This window comes from Chiloscyllium plagiosum, chromosome 29, assembly GCF_004010195.1.
Source record: "Chiloscyllium plagiosum isolate BGI_BamShark_2017 chromosome 29, ASM401019v2, whole genome shotgun sequence".
Lineage (NCBI taxonomy): Eukaryota > Metazoa > Chordata > Chondrichthyes > Orectolobiformes > Hemiscylliidae > Chiloscyllium > Chiloscyllium plagiosum.
Window position 1 is genome coordinate 20561136 of NC_057738.1, and position 21618 is coordinate 20582753.

The 21618-nt window shown below is 41.0% G+C and overlaps 1 protein-coding gene across 2 annotated transcripts in view; it reads right to left on the reverse strand.

The window, feature by feature from the left end:
- Nucleotides 1-3887: 3887 nt before the first annotated feature.
- Nucleotides 3888-21618, reverse strand: part of LOC122564412 (ankyrin repeat domain-containing protein 33B-like) — a 43015-nt gene continuing 25284 nt past the window's right edge. Inside the window, exons 3-4 of one of the 2 annotated variants that reach the window (XM_043719237.1) lie at nucleotides 14477-14617; nucleotides 3888-8430 (exon numbers count right to left, since the gene is read on the reverse strand). In XM_043719237.1, the coding sequence (XP_043575172.1) occupies nucleotides 7553-8430; nucleotides 14477-14617 (1019 nt within the window). In that variant the 3' untranslated portion in view covers nucleotides 3888-7552. The remainder of the gene's footprint in view (nucleotides 8431-14476; nucleotides 14618-21618) is intronic. The other variant, XM_043719238.1, reaches the window with a different exon arrangement.

Below are 21618 nucleotides of genomic sequence, written 5' to 3' on the forward strand. Positions count from 1 at the left end.
TGTTATATTAGAGCAAGAGGATTGGTTAGCTCAGTTGACTGGATGGCAATGCAGAGTGACGCTAACAATCTGGGTTCAATTCCCACACCAGTTGAGTTAATCATGAAGGAATCTCAATCTCTCCCCTGAGGCAGGGTGACTCTCAGAATGAACCACCAACATTTGCCTCTCTGTCTCTAATGAGAGAGCAGCCCTAAAGTCCAGTAGGACTATGGCAACTTTACCTATTAGCAAAAAGATTTTAAGTCACATTGATGGTGGTTAGTCTCAAAATGACAGTAAACCATTTAAGACTGGAGCTGAGGAAGAATTTCTTCATGGAGAATGGTAAACCTTTTACAGTTCTATACATCAGATATGAAAGCTCAGTTATTGGGTACTTTCAATACAGAGAATGATAGATTTCTAGACAGTAAATATATGAAACAAAATCGGGAGAGTATGAGCATTGGAGTAAAAGGTCAGCCATGTTTTAATTGAATGGCAAAGTAGACTTGAAGAGCCATATAGCCTAATCCTTCTAATTGTGTTTATATCAAAAGATGTGGCCTTGCTTTTAAATCTGATCTACCAGCTTCAGTACACCACGTTTTTTAAGGACACAGTTTTTATCTTTGTATTTGAGTCATAGAGATATACAGCACGAAACAGACCCTTTGGTCCAACCCGCCTATGCTGACCAGGTATCCAAAATAAATCTAGTCCCATTTGCCAGCATCCCTCTAATGCCTTCCTCTTCATTTACCCCTTCAGACGCCTTTTAAATGTTGTAATTATACCAGCATCCACCACTTCCTCTGGCAGCTAATTCCATACACACACCACCCTCTGCATGAAATATTTGTCCCTTAAGTCCCTTTTAAATCTTTCCCCTCTCACCTTAAAACTATGCCCTCTAGTTTTGGAGTCCCCCATCCTAGGGAAAAGATCTTTCTGTTTATCCTATCCATGCCCCTCATGATTTTATAAACCTCTATAAGGTCACCTCTCAGCCTCCGATGCTCCAGGGAAAATAACCCCAGCCTATTCAGCCTCTTCCTGTAGCTCAAACCCTCCAATCCTGGCAACATCTTTGTAAATCTTTTCTGAAGCCTTTCAAGTTTCACGATATCTTTCCTGTAGTGGGGAGACTTTAATTGAACACAGTATACCAATAATGGCCTAACCAATGATCTGTCCAGCCACGGTAGCACAGTGGTTAGCACTGCTGCTTCACAGCGCCAGAGACCCGGGTTCAATTCCCGCCTCAGGCGACTCTCTGTGTGGAGTTTGCACATTCTCCCCGTGTTTGCGTGGGTTTCCTCCGGGTGCTCTGGTTTCCTCCCACAATCCAAAAATGTGCAGGTTAAGTGAAATTGGCCATGCTAAATTGCCCGTAGTGTTAGGTGAAGGGGTAAATGTAAGGGAATGGGTCTGGGTGGGTTACGCTTCGGCGGGACAGTGTGGACTTGTTGGGCCGAAGGGCCTGTTTCCACACTGTAAGTAATCTAATCTAAAACATGACCTCACAACTCCTATACTCAATGCCCTGACAAATAAAAGTAACAATACCAAATGCCTCCTTTGCTACTTGTGACTTCAAGGAACTCTGAATCTGCAATCCAAGGTCTCTTTGTTCAGCAACATTCCCCAGGACCTTACCATTATGTGTTAAGGTCCTGCTCTGATTTGCCTTTCCAAAATGCAGCACCTCACATTTATCTAAATTAAACTCCATCTGCCACTCCTCAGCCCATTAGCCAATCTGATCAAGATCCCATTGTACTCTTCACTGTCCACTACACCTCCAATTTTGGTGTCATTCTCAAACTTAGTAACCATACCTCCTATGTTCATATTCAAATCACTCACAGTTGGTTCTGCTATAACACGAGAGTTCATTTTATTGCACTCCTGTGTTAAAAAATTGTGTTAAAGCAGCGCCATTTAAACTAATGGGACCAGAATCGCATTATAACCAATACATACTTTAAAAATTCGCACTTTAGAAACAGTGTCCCCAATTTGTCAATCATGTTATAGTGAATTCACATTAACAAAACGTGCATTATAGTAGAGCGTGTATATAAATGACTAAAAGCAGTGGACCCAGCAGCAATCCTTGTAGCACACTGCTGGTCACAGGCCTCCAGTTTGAAAAGCAACCCTCCACCACCTTTGAGTCAGTTCTGTATCCAAATAACTAGTTCTCCCTCTATTCCATGTCATCTAACCTTGATAACCTTATCAAAAGCCTTACTGAAGTTCATATAGATCTCATCTGCCTTCATCAGTCTTTTTCATTACTTCTTCAAAAAACTCAATCAATTTTGTGAGACACTATTTCCCACACACAAAACCATGTTAACTATCCCGTATTTGTTACTTCTACTCCTCTTCCATACTTTCCTGCCTGTAAAGACTTGCTTAAAACCTGCTAGATACTGAACTTCAACCAATTCTGCAGATCAATGAGCAGAACTAACTGGATTGTACTAGGGTCAGAGGTCTCACTGGGTCAAAACCCTGGAATTCCCTCCCTTAAGGCATTGTGGATCTACCTTTGGCACATAGACTGCAAGAGTTGAAGAAGGCAGGTCCCCATCACCTTTTCAAGGGCAACCAGGGACAAGCAATAAATGTTGGCACATCCAGCAATGTCGACATTCCATGAGTGAATTTAAAAAATAAAGAACTGAAAATGAGGCAGCCAATTAGGAGACAACCACTTCAGAACAAATGTGCCGGTGTTTTTATGGCTGCTCAGTTCACATTTGGGACACCAATTTGGCCCACATCGGGTTCCAATGCACCTGTGAAAATCCAGTCTTTTTTTAAATCACCACGATGCTTCATGACTTGTCGAGTTTTCTATCATTTTCTGCTTTTATTGTATATTATACAGAATCTGTTTTAAAATTAATAGTCCTGGAGGGTAAGGAATTACCAAGAGTTCTGCAGTTCCCTTTTGTTTAAAGATTACCTCTTACTGACCAAAGCTAAGAAGTGAAAACAGTTTACTTTACCCAGTCATACAGCACAAGCATGGCTTGAGAGAGTAGACTGAAATCAATTGTCAGATATTCTAGATGGTCTTAAAACGGCTGACATGGGCTGCTGGCTGCTAAATACCAAAAATGCAGCAAAGGAAATCCTCAGGGACCCTGTTCCTGCTGAAAAGGATAATACCTCAATGACAGAAAAATAAAAATAGTCTGCTTTTTCAGCCTGTTTATTTTTATTAAAAAGTCATATTTTCAACATTGATTATAATGTGAGATTCAGTCTTGCTTTTATGACATTCAATGTTTGCATTTTTGCAAGTGCATATAATTATTGTAATATTTAGTTTTTTTTTAAACAAGGATCAACCTTGGAAAGGTTCACACCAATACCAATTAAGCAAGTCTGTACAATTATTTTAAAATGCGATTCATGTAATATTATAACAGCTGGTACGTTAAAAATAGCTTGTTATTGCACATTATTTTTAAAAAATCATATAAACATTTTACTCTCACACAGTGTTCAACCTTTACATTTTCAATAATGGGCATACCTTAAACCTTTCCCCTCCAATAAAACATCACAAAGGGGGGAAAAGGTGAGACCAAATATTTCTAATTATTGCTATTTGGTGAACTAGCAGTGAAGACAGAAATAACGTGTACAGGTATCCTGTGTGCTATTGCTGGTGTGGACTGCCTCATCCCTGAGTTCCTTGCCTTATTTTTAAATAGATTCCACCCTAGAGCTAAAACATGCTACATCATTGATTGGAAGCAGTGCTTGGTTGTCCGTAGGCTAGTTAGAGTTAGCTGCTGGCAATAAACAGAGAACAGATTCCAAGTTCTTCCTCCTGGGACACTGAGAATCATTTGCTTTGGAAAAGTAATAAAACTTATTGGGGGGGGGGGGGTGAATGTTGCAACCAATGTCACTTGCTGTTTAGATAAGGATTTTTGGCTATTTCTGGAGGAAGGCAAACTTAGGAAGGATTACAGAGGATAACTGATGGAGGTATAAAAACTATCATCCTACAAGATGAGGTTGGACAGTCTGCAATGATTATTAGTACATCTAAAATTGTCCTCCAGATGTAGTCCAGGGCTGTAATAAAACAAATACTGTAAACTACATTAAAGATGTAAAGTTATTTAAATGTCCTTCTACACTTAAAATAGTGATCCTGAAATGCTGATTGACAGACAGTCATTTCTGCATCATAGACTGGAGTTGCACATTGAGACCCTGAGGAATTAGACATAGCAGATTCCTTAGCCCTTCCTGAAGAAGGGCTAATGCCCGAAACGTCGATTCTCCTGTTCCCTAGATGCTGCCTGACCTGCTGCGCTTTTCCAGCAACACATTTCCATCTCTGATCTCCAGCATCTGCAGACCTCACTTTCTCTCCATAGCAGACTCCTTGGCAACTGCCCACGAAATTGAAGGTTCAGATAGGCAATTCTCCTGCAACTGAATCCCTTAATGCCAGTGAATTCAGAGGGCTCTTCTTAACCAGGAAGCTAGGCTTTTGATTGTCTGAATTCTGGGTAACTGTTAAGCTGACCACACTGCAACCCCAGTTTACCACATATGAGCTCCACAATCCCATCCACCAACTACATTGCCCCTGACTCCTTGTATCCCCAGGACCTTTAATAGCCATCTCCCTCAACTTAATTTTCTTCTGACCCAGAGATCTTTTATATACACCCTAGCAGGCAAATGCATCTCATTTGAAAGGCAGTAACTAACGTTATAATGATTTCTTAGTACTGCACTAGAGTGTCAACATTAATTGCTGTACTGGATTTCAACCCAGAACCTTGTCTTTCACAGGCAAATATTCAACCAACTGGCCCATAGCTGAGACCATAGCAATGGTAGTGGGATGGTCAATATATATAATCTTTCAACTTTACCTTGTTTGTGGATATGTGGATCTGCAACTGGTTACTTTATGCGAAAGCTCTTCTAAATCAATTGGAAGCACATTATCAGCACCAAGTGATTTCCTCCCTGAAATATGTTCAGTATAATCCTAATAATAATGCTACTTGTAAAAATGATACTGACAATAAACTGACTCTTCACAGTGTACGTTGCAAAGCTGTCACCGTCTCAGAGCATACTCCCCAAATAGCCTGATCTCACATTGCCATTGGACACCTTCTATGGTAATGGGAAGAGATTGACACTATGAATTGCCTGAGGTGTTACCAAATGGAATCAGGCATCTCAAATGAGCTGTAGGCCAATAAGGAACATTTTACAGGCTTGAAATGAAAAGGAGCATTTACATAAAGAGAAGGTACTTTAATTAATCTAAATAATCCAAGTGTTAAATTATCCAGATGGCTCAACTGTTTGAAAAATAAGAAGATGGTTAGCGATGATAATACTTTACGTCTTACTGAGCTGCAAGCCTATTAACTGCTGGACTGTGACCAGACTGCACTATAGGCCTATGCTCACTTTTCTAAATGAGAAAGTACAAATTGTTGATTGGAGCCCTGTAAGTTCATCCCCAGCCAATGTGTTTCTTTTTGTGGGCTTCAGGAGAATAAAAAGGGGAGCACATGAGAAGCAAGAACAACCTCACAGGCTGAGTCTTGTTCTGCATGTAGAGCTCAGGGCCTTGTTTACCTGAGTTTGTGTTGCTGATCATTTTGTGTTGCACATTTTTAACCTGTACATCTCATTGTCATGAACGAAAAGGGGATTATGCAACACACCCTGAACATCTGATAACGTAGCATAGCAGTGTAGTAGAATAGTGGTATTCATCAGTTGGCCCCCACTTATGGCTAAAGTAAATGTGCTGGGAACACGGGCTGACTTATTGCAAGGACAGCTGCTTGACCTGAATGGCCATAGGGAATAGAGGTAGGATTTAGTCCGGTCTCCCATTCTTCTCCTCTTTGAGGGGTAATCACAGGACCACAAACACAAGCAGGGGTCCACCAAATGGGGACGTGCTGTTCTCACTTTTAGCTCATAACCTTTTGTGGGACAGTTGGTTGGACCATGCAGCCTTGAGCATGACTGCTGAATTTGTGACAATAAAAGAACGTTTAAATTAATGAATGGGTTTCTCATTTGACAGATCTATTATGGGACACCCATTTTCACTCTGTAATCCTTCAGTCTTTGGGCATTTCCATATAGGCAGGCCCACTCTCTTCAATTGACCCTCTTGTCATTGGTCTGAGCTGGGACAGTTCTTCTCAGTTTTCAGAATAATTGCACATTTTTTAAAAATCTGAAAAGAATTGCTGGTATTTGCATCTCACATAGATCTTTTGAAACAAAGAAATGGACAGCATTGCAGTCTAGCAGGCAGATAAGATTGCACTTAAAATGATGAGTGTTAACTCCCAATCCTTTGTGAACTCACTTCCATTACATAGGCATAGTCTCCGCTCTGGAAGAGCTAAGGATGTCATAGTGCAAGGACAGTACTCCAAATTTCCCACACTGCCCTTCTGTTGTGATAACGAAGCATAATGACTACATTGAACATTAGTGAATGAGGAATTCAGCACCCTCAGATGAGATAGGAGAAGAGGACAATTATAGACCAAAGAGGTAGATTTTTCTGCCTAGAATCCTCCCTCCTTCTCGTGTTTTGAAGTGTTTTCTCTAAAATATACATATCAGTAATGCAAATTTAATTCTGATATTAGCAGCCGGCTTTCCTACAGCCATTTAATCACTTCATAGCTTACTCCATCATCTTCCCCTTTAAACGTGCTGTGGCAACCCATAGCTGTTCTGCCAGTAGTCACCACCAAAACAAACGTACTTCTCTGCAGGCAAACATCCATTTGCGGTTTGTGAACCAATGACAGTCAATAACTGTGGTTTCTACTCTATTTTGGAATATCAATTGATCGTACAGTAATGGGACATCTAATGCGAATGCCTCACCACTGCACTGTACGATTTACTTCAATGGACTGAACTGAACTCCTGTTGACATGCCAGCCTGCTCAGTCCTATTAACCAATTGAAGTTGTGTAGTGCGTGATGGCCGTGCTGATCAGTATGTTCAATGCTTGAGGAAAATGTGGAGGGTGCACCATCTATGCAAGAAAGTCTGTATAAAGCAGTCTCTCACACTGTCATACCCAGCATATTAACCAGAAGGCTAAACTGTCCATGAGGCATATTAAAAATAAAGCTTTTTGACAATCACAGACTTAGAGTCGTAGAGTGACAGAGATGTACAGCATGGAAACAGACCCTTCGATCCAACTCGTCCATGCCGACCAGAACCCATGCAGTTTTAAATGTACCATAATCCTCTTGATGCTATTTAAACAAGGGCTTATTCATTGAGCTGAAGATCTCCGAGAATGTCATATTTTGTAAATGAACAGGGAACAGCTGACTGTATTCTGTTCCTAAAATCATACTCTCCACAGCATGTCACACTTACCCATTCACTGGTCAACGTGACTAACTTAGAAACTTTTACCAGCTCACAACCTTCTCATGGTTAAGAATCCTTGCTACTGATTAGAAGAAGCGATCGTAGGTGCAAGATCACAATTCCTTCATTTTACATCTACTTTCTGTTTGAAGAGATCCTGTTGACTTTATGACTTTCTTTTCGCTTCACCGCTCTCTCACGCTCTGCTTCTTCGGCTCTTCTCTTCTCCTCCTCCTCCGCCTTCTTTCTTTCCTCCTTCAGCTCCTTGTACTTCCACTGGGGTAATTCCAGGAAGTTGCTGCCCCCCGTCGCACTGCTCTTTCTACGTATTCTCTCAGGCTCATAGGTCGGTGTAGGTGCCTTAAATAGGCGCACCTTAGGCACCACTATCCCAGGCTGCACACTACTCCACTTCATCATACTCAAGGGCATCAGACTCCCCCTCCTGGAGGAAGAAGCTGTCACACGCTTGGAGGGAGAGGTCAGTGGGGGCAGGCTGGCCCTCCGTTCCTTCTTCTTTGGGACAATGACAAGATGAGAGTTCTGAAATAATTTCTGGTGTTTGATGTACTCCTTGGCTGAAGCCTTCATGTCCCGAGATTTCTGCTTCCTCAGGATCTCTTGCACGGTGAACCTCCTCTTGCCAACACAAGGAGGGCTGCTCGGGCAGACTGTTCTACACCCGGTGGCAACAAAAGGGCTGGAGATGGCGGTGGTCATCCGGACCATGTGGTCAAGAGGCCCATCCTCTTGCGGATCACGGGGAAAGTTGATAGTCAAGGTTGATGTGATCGCCTCACAGAGTTTTGCCAAACAGTTCTTGGGCTCATTGGCTTTGGCTACGAGTTCTTTCAATTTTGGCCATTCGGGCTTATATCGGTCACTGAACTGGACTGGACAAGGCCTAGCCAGGAGTTTACGCATGAGACAGATGGTTTCATACCGTCCTGTAAACTGTGCCCACTGTTGTGGGGTAAAACCCCTTCCCGGATCCGTGGCATTCATATCTGCACCTAGAGAACAAACATATACAAATAAGAAACAAAACATATAATGTATTTCTCCTTCTTTCAGAATTTAACATCGTTACTTCATTAAGATAGACTTCAGGCAATGTGGAATTGATTATTATCTAGAATTAAGTGACAAGCTTGGCTCAGTGATCTATAATTGAAATTATCTAAATTCCCTTACTATTGACATAGACTCCATAATACTGCAATGCAATGTACTACAGCACACATTAATTTTCCCAGATCACATCCAATAATTCTCATTCCATCAGAAGGCAATAGCAGTTCCTGAAAGAAAAAAAAATTGATAGGACTCCCCTCAGTGGTAGCTCTGCTGCCTCACAGCACCAGGGTCCCAGGTTCGATTCCAGCCTCGGGTGACTGTCTGTGTGGAGTTTGCACAATCTCCCTGTGTCTGTGTGGGTTTCCTCTGGGTGCTCCGGTTTCCTTCCACAGTCCAAAGATGTGCAGGTCAGGTGAATTGGCCGGGCTAAATTGCCCATAGTGTTAGGTGCATTAGTGAGAGGGAAATGGGACTGGATGGTTTACTCTTTGGAGGGTCGGTGTGGACTTGTTGGGCCAAAGGGCCTGTTTCCACACTTAGGGAATCTAATCTAATCTAAACCAAGGATGCCTAAGAGGATAGAAACTGATTGTAGAGTTCTGAACAAAATTTGGGGTGTAAACTAACCAAATTTATATGTTCTATCAGAGTCAGAGTTCCTAATGATGATGAGCAAACAAGCTGTGCACGGGACCCTGTGGAATATCCCTCTTGTAGTTTGAGAAAAGGTGATAATGCTATGACTAATAAATGGAGTTAGATCAATAAAATTGTAAAGCAACAGTATGAACCTAAGTATCAATTCAGATCATTGTCCAAACACCATAAGGTGATGTCCACTTAAATTTCCATTCCGGGCAACACACTGAGCTGCCCAAATTCATGTCATGTCCATCGACGGAGTTGTTTTCTGTACTTAAGATGGTGTGATTGCATAACAATTCTACAGCCAGTGAAGAGAGGACACATTGTAAAGGACATTGTCCAACATGACTCGCAGTGGTGATATTTATAACATTCTAAATCTACTCAAGCACCACCAGTCAATATTCTGAGATACATTTGCATTGTACAGGCACCCCCTCATGGACTTTTACTTTCTTACCATGACTGACTGTTCCCACCACAACCAGAATGTCACACCCTTCCTAGTTGATGCATTAATTCCTCCAATCCTATTTTGTCATACTCTGAATCCCTCCTCCATGTCACCAACACCACTGGAAAGTCCCCCCATTTCTCTTTCTCACGTTGGTTGGTGGTGAGTCTCCATTCTCTTGCTCCCCTCTCCTGTGCCGTAGAACCAAACAAGGAAACTCACAAAACACAACAAACATGCTAGTGACTTTCATCTCAGAATCTCAACCTGCTGTTGAGAAATTGAAACTTCATATCCTGTCTAATTAACTCACCCTGCACACCCTGAAATTATACCTTTCATAAACAACGGGTCCAAAACTGCTCCCAGTACTCCAGGTGTGGTCTCACCAGCAGTTGCAGTAAGAATTCCTTTCTCTTATCTCCAACTCCCTTTGTAATAAGGGCCAACATTCCATTAGTCTTCCTGATTACCCGCTGTACCTATATCCGGTCTTTCCCTGTTTTGTGCACAAGTACCCCCAAAGTCCTTTTGTGTTGAAGCTTTCTTTAGTTTTTCTCCATTTAAATAATATTCATCTTTTTTCTTATTTCCAAAATTAACTTCACATTTTGCCACATTGCGCTCCACTTGTCAACCTTTTGCCTATTTACTTAACCCATCAATGTATCTCTGTAAACAGACTGTATCCTTCTCAGTACTCGCCTTTCCACCTATTTTTGTGTTTTCTGCAAATTTGGCATTTCTGCAAATGATGTCACTTCTTTTCTTGACATCATTTGTACACCTTGTAAACAGTTGTGTTCCCAGCACTGATACCTGATTACAGGTCACCAACCTGAAAGAAAACATCTTATCCCTATTCACTGTTTCCAGCCAATGAGCCAATTTTTTCAATCCATGCCAAAATACTACCTCCAACACCACAGGCGCTTATCTGATGACATAACCTTTTCTGAGGAACCTTGTCGAGTGCTTTCTGGAAGTCCAAATACATGACATTTTCTGGTTCCCCTCCATCCACTCTCATGGAGACTAACTCAAACAGACTAATAAATTAATCAGATAATTTCCTTATCATGAAGCCATGCTCTACTTGATTAGGTAACGATTTTTCTAATGTTCTGCTATTACTTCCTTAATACAGTAGTCCCCGCCCCACCACCCACGGGGATACGTTCCAAGACCTACCGCAGAAGCCCAATACCATAGATAGGGGTGAACCCATTCATTTCAATGGGAAATTTACCTCCCCGGCAGCCCCCTGGTCCTGGTTCTGGAACATTCCATATAATATGTTCAGGCTGCGGTAAACTGTAGGTAATTGAAACCATGGAAAATTATTCCATGGATATGGCAGTTGCCCCATAATTGATTCGAATACTTTTCCGACAATAGATGTTGGATAATAGATGGCTAATTAGCCCATATGTATTCGCTTTCTTCCACCGCCTCCCCCCTCCCCCCCCCCCCCTACCACCCACTTCTTTTTGAATAGGGGTAGCAGTTTTCTAATCCTCTAATACTTCTCCAGAATGCAAGGAGTTTTGGGAAATTATAACTAAGGCATCTACTATCTCTGCAGCTACCTCTTTTAAGATCCTATATGTAAACAAGACAGCTAGGGGACTTAACCGTATTTCATCCCATTAGTTTATGTCATATTATTTCTTTAGTGGTGATGATGGCATTTAATTCCTCCCCTGCATTCTTTAGTATTAATTTGTTGTTCAAAGTATCTTCCATAATAAAGACTGATGGAAATATCTGTTTAACTCCTGTGCCATTTCCTTGTTCCCCAAACCTGTGTTCCCAGATTATTCATCTAAGGAGCCTATGTTCACTTTGACCTCGCTTCCTTTATTATATATTTAAAGAAGCTCTTATTGTCAGTTTTTATACTGCTTACTATTTTCCCTTGTAGTTTAATTGTTCTGTATTTATTATCTTTTCAGTCCTTCTTTGCTGGCTTCTTAATGTATCCCATCTTCCCATCTTCACGACTATTACTGACTTTGGACTTCTTGTATGCTTCGCTTTCAATTTAATAATCTTCATAATTTGCTTGGTGAGCCATGGTTGGTTTAGCCCTCTTTTAGAATCTTTCTTACTTATTGGGATGAATTTTTGCTGAGAGTCATGAATACTCTCTTTAAATGTCTGTCTCTGTTTGTTTACTGTCATTCCTGCTAATCTATCGCTTGAGGTAACTCTTTCCTCATTTAATTGTAATTTTCTTTATTAAAGTTAAACAGTTATTTCCAACCCAAATTTCTCACTCTTGAACTGATTGTTAAATTCCATATTGTTATGATCACTACTGTCAAAGGGATCTTCTACTCAGAGGGTCATTTATTAAAATTGCCTCATTACCAATTCCCAGATCCAAGCCAGTCTGCTCCCTGATTGGCTCCATAACATATTGCTCGAGGAAACTATCCCTAATGCATGAATTTGTTGTCGTAGCCAAACTTTCTGATTTGATTGAAATGCATAAAAGTGGATAAATCCCCAGGACCTGATCAGGTGTACCCTAGAACTCTGTGGGAAGCTAGGGAAGTGATTGCTGGGCCTCTTGCTGAGATATTTGTATCAGCGATTGTCACAGGTGAAGTGCCAGAAGTCTGGAGGTTGGCTAATGGGGTACCACTATTTAAGAAGGGTGATAAAGACAAGCCAGGGAACTATAGACCAGTGAGCCTGATGTCGGTGGTGGACAAGTTGTTGGAGGAATCCTGAGGGACAGGATTTACACGTATTTGGAAAGGCAAGGACTGATTAGGGATAGTCAGCATGGCTCTGTGCATGGGAAATCATGTCTCACTAACTTGAATGAGTTTTTTGAAGGAGTAACAAAGAGGATTGATGAGGGCAGAGCAGTGGACGTGATCTATATGGATTTCAGTAAGGCATTCAACAAAGTTCCTCATGGGAGACTGGTTAGCAAGGTTAGATCGCATGGAATACAGGGTGAACTAGCCATTTGGATATAGAACTGGCTCAAAGGTAGAAGACAGAGGGTGGTGCTGAAGAGTTGCTTTTCAGACTGGAGGCCTGTGACCAGTGGTATGCTACAATGATCAGTGCTGGGTCCACAACCTTTTGTCATTTATATCAATGATTTGGATGGGAGCATAAAAGGTACAATTAGTAAGTTTGCAGATGACACCAAAGTTGAAGGTGTAGTGGACAGCGAAGAAGGTTACCTCAGATTACAATGGGATCTTGATCAGATTGGCCAATGGGCAGAAGGAGCTTATTTTAGGTAAATGTGAGGTGTTGCATTTTGGAAAAGCAAATCAGAGCAGTGCTTATATACTTAATAGGTCCTAGGGAGTGCTGATGAACAAAGAGACCTTGGAGTGCAGGTTCATAGCTCCTTGAAAGTGGAGTTACAGGTAGATAGGATAGTGAAGAAGGCGTTTGGTATGTTTTCCTTTATTGGCCAGAGTATTGAGTACAGGAGTTGGGAGGTCATGTTGCAGATATACAGGAACCACTGTGTGCTTCCTATCGGAAAGATGTTGTGAAACTTGAAAGGGTTCAGAAAAGATTTACAAGTATCTTTTCAGGGTTGGAGGATTTGAGCTACAGGGAGAGGCTGAATAGGTGAGGGGTGACCTTATGGAGGTTTATCAAATCATAAGGGGCATGGATAGGATAAACAGATGAGGTCTCTTCCCTGGGATGGGGGGTGTCCAGAACTAGAGGGTATAGGTTCAGGGTGAGAGGGGAAAGATATAAAAGGGACCCAAGGGGCAACTTTTTCACACAGAGGATGGTGTGCGTATTACATGAGCTGCCAAAGAAAGTGGTGGAGGCTGGTATATTTACAGCATTTATAAAGCATCTGGATGGGTACATTAATAGGAAGGGTTTAGAGGGATATGGGCCAAGTGCTGGCAAATGGGACTAGATTAGATTAGGATATATGGTTGGCATGGATGAGTTGGATCGAAGGGTCTGTTTCCATGCTGTACATCTTTATGCCTCTATGACTCTTAGATACAAAGCCTTTAAGTTTGTTCTATTATCGAATTTCCCTGTACTTTTATTTAAATTATTTTTTCTAGTCTGTCTAAATCTTACATAATTTTGAATACCCCATTAAATCTCCCTTTAACTCTTTACGTTCAAGGATAAAAATCCCAGGTATTCTGGCATCTCCATAACTAAATTTCCTCATCACAGGATCTCCTCTGTTTTGTCTCCAATGCATTGACATCCTTCCTAAACTGTGATATCCAGTAATAGATGTAGACGAAGGGCATTTGACCCTTCTGGCCTTACCCACCATTCAGCGCAATCATGGATGATCTTACCCACATCTCAGCTCCACTTTCATGCCAGCTGCTCATCGCCCTCAAATCCCCAATACTTCAAAAACTTACCTCCCTCCTCCTTAAATTCTGACAATGACTTAGCCTTAACGTACAATAACAACAAAATGTAAAACCAAACGATTTGTTGCAAAATGTGTAACCAATGTAACTTTAAGTCCTAGTCCTCAAACACTTTTTCTGTTCAGTATGTTCTACCTATTTAAATTAATGGTCACATGGCCCAGAGAACACTTGCCGCCCATTCCTTTAGTACTGCAACATGGAAAACAGGAAAAAAAAAGAATCTGGGCAAAAATACTGTACAGTGTTGGAGACATTCTCAATGGCACACCAGGATCAGTGGGCATGGAATTCAATGTAATATAACAAAAAAGAAGAAAATAAAGATTTAGCATCTCTTACTTTTGTAACTTTACTTCCCTATTTACAAAACCTAGGATTCCATATGCTTTGTAAGCAGTCTGATTGATTTGTCCTTCCACCTTTAATGAGGATTATATTGGAACTAAATGCAAAGACAAGCAGATTGTCAGTACCTACCTGCCAACATCAGGGCTCTAACACAATCTGTTTTCCCTTGCATTCCTGCTTTCATCAGGGCAGTGAACCCATGCGCATTCCTCCTCTCGATGTCAATTCCGGGAAAATAGCTCAGCAAGCAATTTGTGATCGTGATGTGTCCTGTCAAAAGTACGGTGCAATGCTGTTTACATACCGCAAATCATATGGTCTCAGTCCACACAACAAATATTTCAGCAAAAAGCAGTGTTTCCCTTCTGGAACCTAGCTTTGAATCCATCACTGAATGATGACCTACCTGACCATAGCAAGAAAGAACATGCATTATTGTTACATTTCAAAAGCACAGAAATCTTCAAGCATTTTATGAAATGCTTTTATCCCCTGTGAAGTTGAAGTGACTGTTGTACTGAAGATCTCATGAAAAGGAATCTGATAATGGCCAGATATTTTGCTTTGATTGAGGAACAATTATTATCCAGTACACCAGGTAAAAATCTTCAGTTCTTCATCAAATTGGTGCCCTGAGATATTTTTCCACCCACCTGAGACTGTGACAGAAGGAACTTAGGTGGATTTAAAAAGGCTCAACTTAACAGTAAATTTTCCTCCATTTCCTAAAGTGAGTAAATGAGGATCAACACAAACATAAATTGGGAGTGAAAGGGTGGGGGAACAAATCACCTTTATAGTCTTACCAGTTTTATTACCAACATCAATGAAAATTAGAAAAACCTCTGGCCTGTTCCATTTGAACACAGGTCTATATTTCAGATCTGACTGTCAGTGAACACACTCTTGGCAAAAGTCAATTTCAGAAAACAGATATCTTACATGCAATTTCTACGGCAGGTAGAGAACCCACAGTTTGTGTTTGTAACCAAGAGAGGAAAAGAACAGCTTTCGCTTCAAGGCCCCAATAGCAACTACTAAAAGTGAAACAAAAGATCCTGGTTCTGTGGGAGTTTGACCACACCCCTTCAGGCTGCTTGTATTGTTCCAACTTTTAAAAGAAACCCAAGGCCTCACAAGTTATTTACTTTGCTGGCTTTCCAATTAGACAGCTCAACACCTCTGTTTTAAAACCTTTTTCAAAAAAAGAACAAAATAACCTCTTAAAGCCACAGCATTATCTCATAATTGTGCCAGTTTGGATGAGTTTATCTTATTAAGCCCAAGTGGATTGGGTGTAGTGGTATATAGGTAGGGGTGGTTACATGAATCCAGTGTTAATTACTGGATGTGCAGTGACCAGTAGGTCAATTGCAACCTGACCTAGGTGTGGTGTATTTCCAGTTGCTGCAACTGCAGTTTAACTTACTTACAGTTCAACTTTGATTAATTTAGACTATCTGCCTTTGGTAATCAAGGATCTGCAATTAAAAGCCACAAGGATGTGTCGTCTGTGGCAGTAATTGATGAATTGAAGACTGCAGTGACCAGTAATCAATTGAAGCCAATTAAAAAGTAACGCCAAGATCATCAGCCAACTGCAGTGTTGCAAAGTTCCTGGCACTTCAGCTGCTCCTTGTGATGCTGAAGGACATTGTGTTCCAGTCATAAATTGATTAAACTGCTCAAGTGTGCTGATTCATGAGAGATGGCAAATTCTAACCTTTGCTAACAGACAAATGCAGAAACCTGGGTGTAATTTACCCTTTGCAAACAAGGTACAATATCCAGACCATACCGCCAATGTATCCCCAGCAGAAACCTCAGCATTGTGAAACCTGTCTGTTCTTAGGAGACAGATTTCTTAGGAATTTAATAAACAAAGAACTGTAGAAACTGGAAATCTAAAATTGCCAGAGAAACACAGCAGGTTGACTCTGCTTTCTCACCGCAGATGCTGCCAAACCTGCTGAGTTTCTCCAGCAGTTTCTGTTTTTGTTAATTATTGTGTTGGCTGGTCAAATCATTTGAACTACAGCTCATTGGCTCATCAAATTTTGTTTTCTATTTTACATAATCTATCTTGATGGGTGAAGCAATCTGATTGAATTTTCCACGGATAACCCCTTGACAACTACAAATTGCTCACAGGGTAAGACTGTTCTTAGGAGTCCAGGTTCTCATCTGTTCTAGTGAGCTATGTATTACAGTCGATAGTCTACCAGCATATCATGAAAATGAATAAAAGCTCCAGGCATTTGTTTAACAGTTAAAGTAGAAATACATACCTTTTTTTTTCAATTTTTATGCTTAGCGCTATATTTTATCTTCTAGATTTTTTTTTATATTGAGTCCCCACTGGCCCTTGGAAGAACTCGCACCTAGAGCCACCCTCTACCCTATCCCTGCATTTCCCATGGCCAATCCAACTAATCTTTGGACTGTGGGAGGAAACCCACACAGACATGGGGAGAATATGCAAACTTCACACAGACGCCCATGGCTGAAATCAAACCAGGGTCTCTGGCGCTATGAGGTAGCAATGCTGGCCACTGACCCACAGTGCCAAATACGTGCCACCAGTGATTAGCACTGCTGCCTCATATGTCAGGGACCAAGATTCCAATCCATCCTCAGCTGACTGTGTGTAATTTGCACATTCTCCCCATGTCTGTTTGAACTTTCAGTGGGTGCTCCGGTTTCCTACCACAGTCCAAAGGATGTGCAGGCTCAGTGGATTGCTAACTTGCCCATAGTGTTGGGGGATGTGCAGGCTAGGTGAGTTAACCATGGGAAATGCAGGGTTACATGGGATGGTTTGCTCTTTGGAGGGTCTGTGTGGATTTGATGGGCCGAATGGCCTACTCCCACGCTCTAGGAACTCTATGATTTTGAATCTATGTAAGTTTGTTCTAGATGTGTGAATTTACATGCACAGCAATAGACATATTTTAAATGAATTGGGCAAAAGAACCAGGGAAGAGAAGACATTTTTTTTAATATATCCAGTATGTTGTTATAATGCCAGAATAGGTGGTGGAAATACGATGAATGGTAACTTTCAAAAGGAAACTGAATATTCACTTCAAAAAGGGAAAAGAAAAAGTTGCTGGGTTATGGGAGATGATTCAGACTAATTGGGTAATCATCATTGCTGGCCTCTGACAGCACTGTGAGATTCCCTGATGACAATGCATGGGTGGAAGGGTTATCATAGAAAGAAATATGAATCTCTGTTATACATTATAATGTATGAAACCGGTTATGGGAGGATAGATATTGTAATGGTCCTGAATGACTGAACCACTGTCTCCATAGAAGTAATATGCAAAAGGTGAACGAATGTTCATAAAGTCATAGAACACGGAAACAGACCATTTGGTCCAACCAGTCCATGCTGACCATTATCCCAAACATAGTCCCACCTGCCGGCTCTTGACCCATAGCCCTCCAAACACTTCTTATTCATGTACTTACCTAAATGTCTTTTAAACATTGTAACTATACTCACATCCACCATTTCCTCTGGAGGTTTGTTCCATACATGAACCACACCGTGTAAAAAAATTGCCCCTTTGTTATCGTTCTCCTCTTACCTTAAAAATACATTCCCTAATATTGAAATCCCCCACACTAGCAAAAATTCACCTACAATTCACATTATCTACACCCTTCATGATTTTATAAACCTCTATAAGGTCACCCTTCAACCTCCTATTCTCTGGTGAAAAAGGTTTCAGCCTATCCAGCCTCTGCATAACTCAAACCTTCTATTCCTGGCAACATCCTAGTAAATATCTTCTGAACACTCTCTGGCTTAATAATATTGGTTTGTCAATTGCTCCCAGTCTCTGCCCCACAGATAATTTAAAGTAAATTTAATGTTGATTTTCAAAGGTCTCAGAGGCACAGAATTTTACTGTCACCGCTAGACGTCAACCAGGTATCATTTCACTCCCCATTCGTACTCCCAGAGGAAATCAGGAATTTGTTCAGGAGAGATAGTGTCCAGACATAACAGGAACATTTCATTCAGTTTGCTTATAACAGATAACAATCAGCAATCTACCAGCTCCAGCTCAAACTCAGGCACGGTTCATCAACTGCATACTGACAGTCCACCAATCATACATTGACAAAGATTCTCAATTTTGAAGTGTGTGTCAGCCTTGAATTCCCTACTCTTGTAGGGGTAAATGAGGTCAGGTAAATTCAGGAGAACACAGCATTTGTTAATGTCAACTGACAGCAATGTCTCTCAATCATGATCTCCAGCTCCAACAACCGCGATTCTTCCCAGGACATTGTCCCATTCTGTCTCTGCCCCATTTCCTCCCTTCACATTCTCTCCTTCTCTCTACTGCTCTCTTCACATTCACAAACTATATAATTTCCTCTTTGTTCAGATTCAGTTCCTTAACCATCACTGTGCTGCTTCACTTCTCTGGTCCATTCCTTGGACTTTTCTAATCCAAAGAAGTGGGAGGAACCCTACAGTTGTACAGAGCTTTCTTAAGCCCCATCTGGGATAGCACCTCCAGAAAGACATATACTGTGTATTTCCTCAACAGGGTGATCTAATCAACGTATTTAAGACAATTAATAGGTTAGACGTAAAGAAATCAGTTCCTGTGATGGAGAGTCCAGAACAAGGAAGACACAACCTTAAAATTCAAGCTACCCATTCAGGAGTGAGTTAAGAACATATTCATATAAAACGTGACGGACATCTAGAAATCCCTCCTCCGAAAAGCTTTAGAGATTGGTCAAATATCAAAACTAAGACTGAAATGGATGAAAGGCGGGGGGATGAAGTTAAAATATGGAAGATCGAGGATGTAACTGAATGGTGAGTCAGGTTAGATGGCCTAGTCCTATAATTATGCTTCACTCCCTGGGCTTCTTTAGGCCTGTAATGCTTCAGGCTAACAATTTCCAGTCACTGCTTGAGAAACTGCTTTGTCTCTTAAAAAAAAACTTGGAAACGCCATGAGATTAAGATCATAAATCAGTCTCTGGGTTCTACTGATGAGCAGAAACCACCTGAGCTTAGCTTTGGTGGTTTGCAATCTCAGCACAACTGCCAGATTAAATTACTGCTTTATATTTATTGTCATGCTTCTGTTAACTGGTATCTGTGTCTGACAATGTCACAGCATGTTCCTTCAGTTTGCACTGCCTACTTTAAACTGCCTATAATATATATTTTCTGTGTTACACAAAACTTCAGGTAAGTTTTCAATCTTCAGCAAGACGCTACCAAGAGACTTGAACTGTATGGTCATGTGATTTCCACTGGCCAATTTCTTTGCTTGTAAACAATAATGACAATTGCAACAGCTATCTGATTACTATTGATCTCAAGGGCCGTTAGGGATGAACAACAAATGCTGGCCTTGTCAGCAATGCTCACAAACAGAATTCACAAAAAAAAGGTGACCCAAAAGGATACTAGCAATTATTTTAACTGAGATCACTGTATGAGTGAATTGATCCCAGTGTTAGAGTCACAATCTCACTGAGCTCAGCATTTCACCGGCATTGCTGAATTTCTATCAACGTGTTCTCTCCTGGATTGCAATGAAGCCAGATTGGTACCAATGATTATTGTATACAGCCCATATTTGTGTACATGCATTTGCTCTTGACTTTGCCTCTACCCTGACATAAATGCTAAGCAGCGTGGTCTTAGGGGCTGGCACCTTTTTAAAAGGAGACAGAGATGTCAGCTTGAGAAGCTTCCCAACTCAGCCTTCCCACCTCAAACACAAAAATCAGGACCAACATCTCAAGTTAATAGGCTTACATCAGATTATTTTCACAGTTCTGGTCATATTAATGAAGGTCAATCGCTGACATCTAAATTGATCGTGTCTGAGCATTGTGATGCATACGCATTAACCTAAAGGACTACTTGATGAATCTGTGTTATTATGAGTGTCATGAATGTACCAAACAGGCTCTGCACAAATATGCTGTTTGGGTGACAACCATTTTCTGGCACATCAAACGGAATACAATTGTCAGTAAACAAGACTTAAAGACTAAAATAACTGAGCGAGAAAGTCAAAGATACTTCTTTTCCAAGTATGGTTTCTTGCATTCTAGTCCTAATTAATGCAAGATAAAAAAATTCAACTTCATTTGTCCTTTAACCAAGGTTGAGCAATGCACTACCAAGCAATCATTTGCCATACTTGCATACTAACATGTTATTGCTCATGTACCAGGTTACCCAGATCCCTCTGTAATACTGATTTCTACACACTTAAAGATTATGCTGCTTTTCAATTCTTCCTGCCAAAGTGGTCATGTTCACATTTTCCCAATTATACTTCTTTCTTTTTGCCGACACATATAATTTGTCTATTTCCTTTTTCAGACTATCGTCTCTGGACAAAATACTTTCCTACCTATCTCAGTGTCATTGGCAAATCCACTAACATACAACAGCCCCCTCATGCAAAACATTGATGTGGATTTTAAATTGTTGAGGCCCAGCATTGTTCCCCGCCATTCAACTTGCTACAGCTTGCCAACCCGAAAAAGACAGGTTTATCACTACTCTACCTTTTATTAGTTAATCAATCCTTCCTTTGTGCTATTATGTTACATCTTACATCATGTGCTCTTGTATAATAACATTGGATGTGGCACCTTATCAAATAGTGTTTAAAAATCCAAATATCATCACATCCAATGGTCCCCCATACATACACCACCTGTTACATCCTCAAAAAACAGTAATAAATTAGTTAAACATGATTTCCCTATCCCAATACAATGCTAGCTTTGCCTAATCACATTACAATTTTCTAAATATCTTGCTCTAAACCCTTAATACAACAGATATTAATCTAACTGACCTGCTTTCCTACTTTCTTATTTCTTGAATAAAGTTGTTACATTAACTTTTCTCCACCCCACTCCCCCCCCCCACATCACCACTACCACCCCAATCTATTTGGACCTTCTGAAATCTGAGGTATTAAGAAAGATTATTATCCCTATAATCTATAAATCCCTCAGGTGCAGGCAACACAGTGCTGGAAACTTGTCAACTTTGTCAACTTTGTCCCAGACCATCCATAATCTCATCACCTCAGGGGATCTCCCATCCACCGCCTCCAATCTCATAGTCCCACAACTCCGCACCGCCCGTTTCTACCTCCTGCCCAAAATCCACAAACCTGACTGCCCCAGCCGACCCATTGTCTCAGCCTGCTCCTGCCCTACCGAACTCATCTCTGCATTCCTCAAAACGGTCCTGT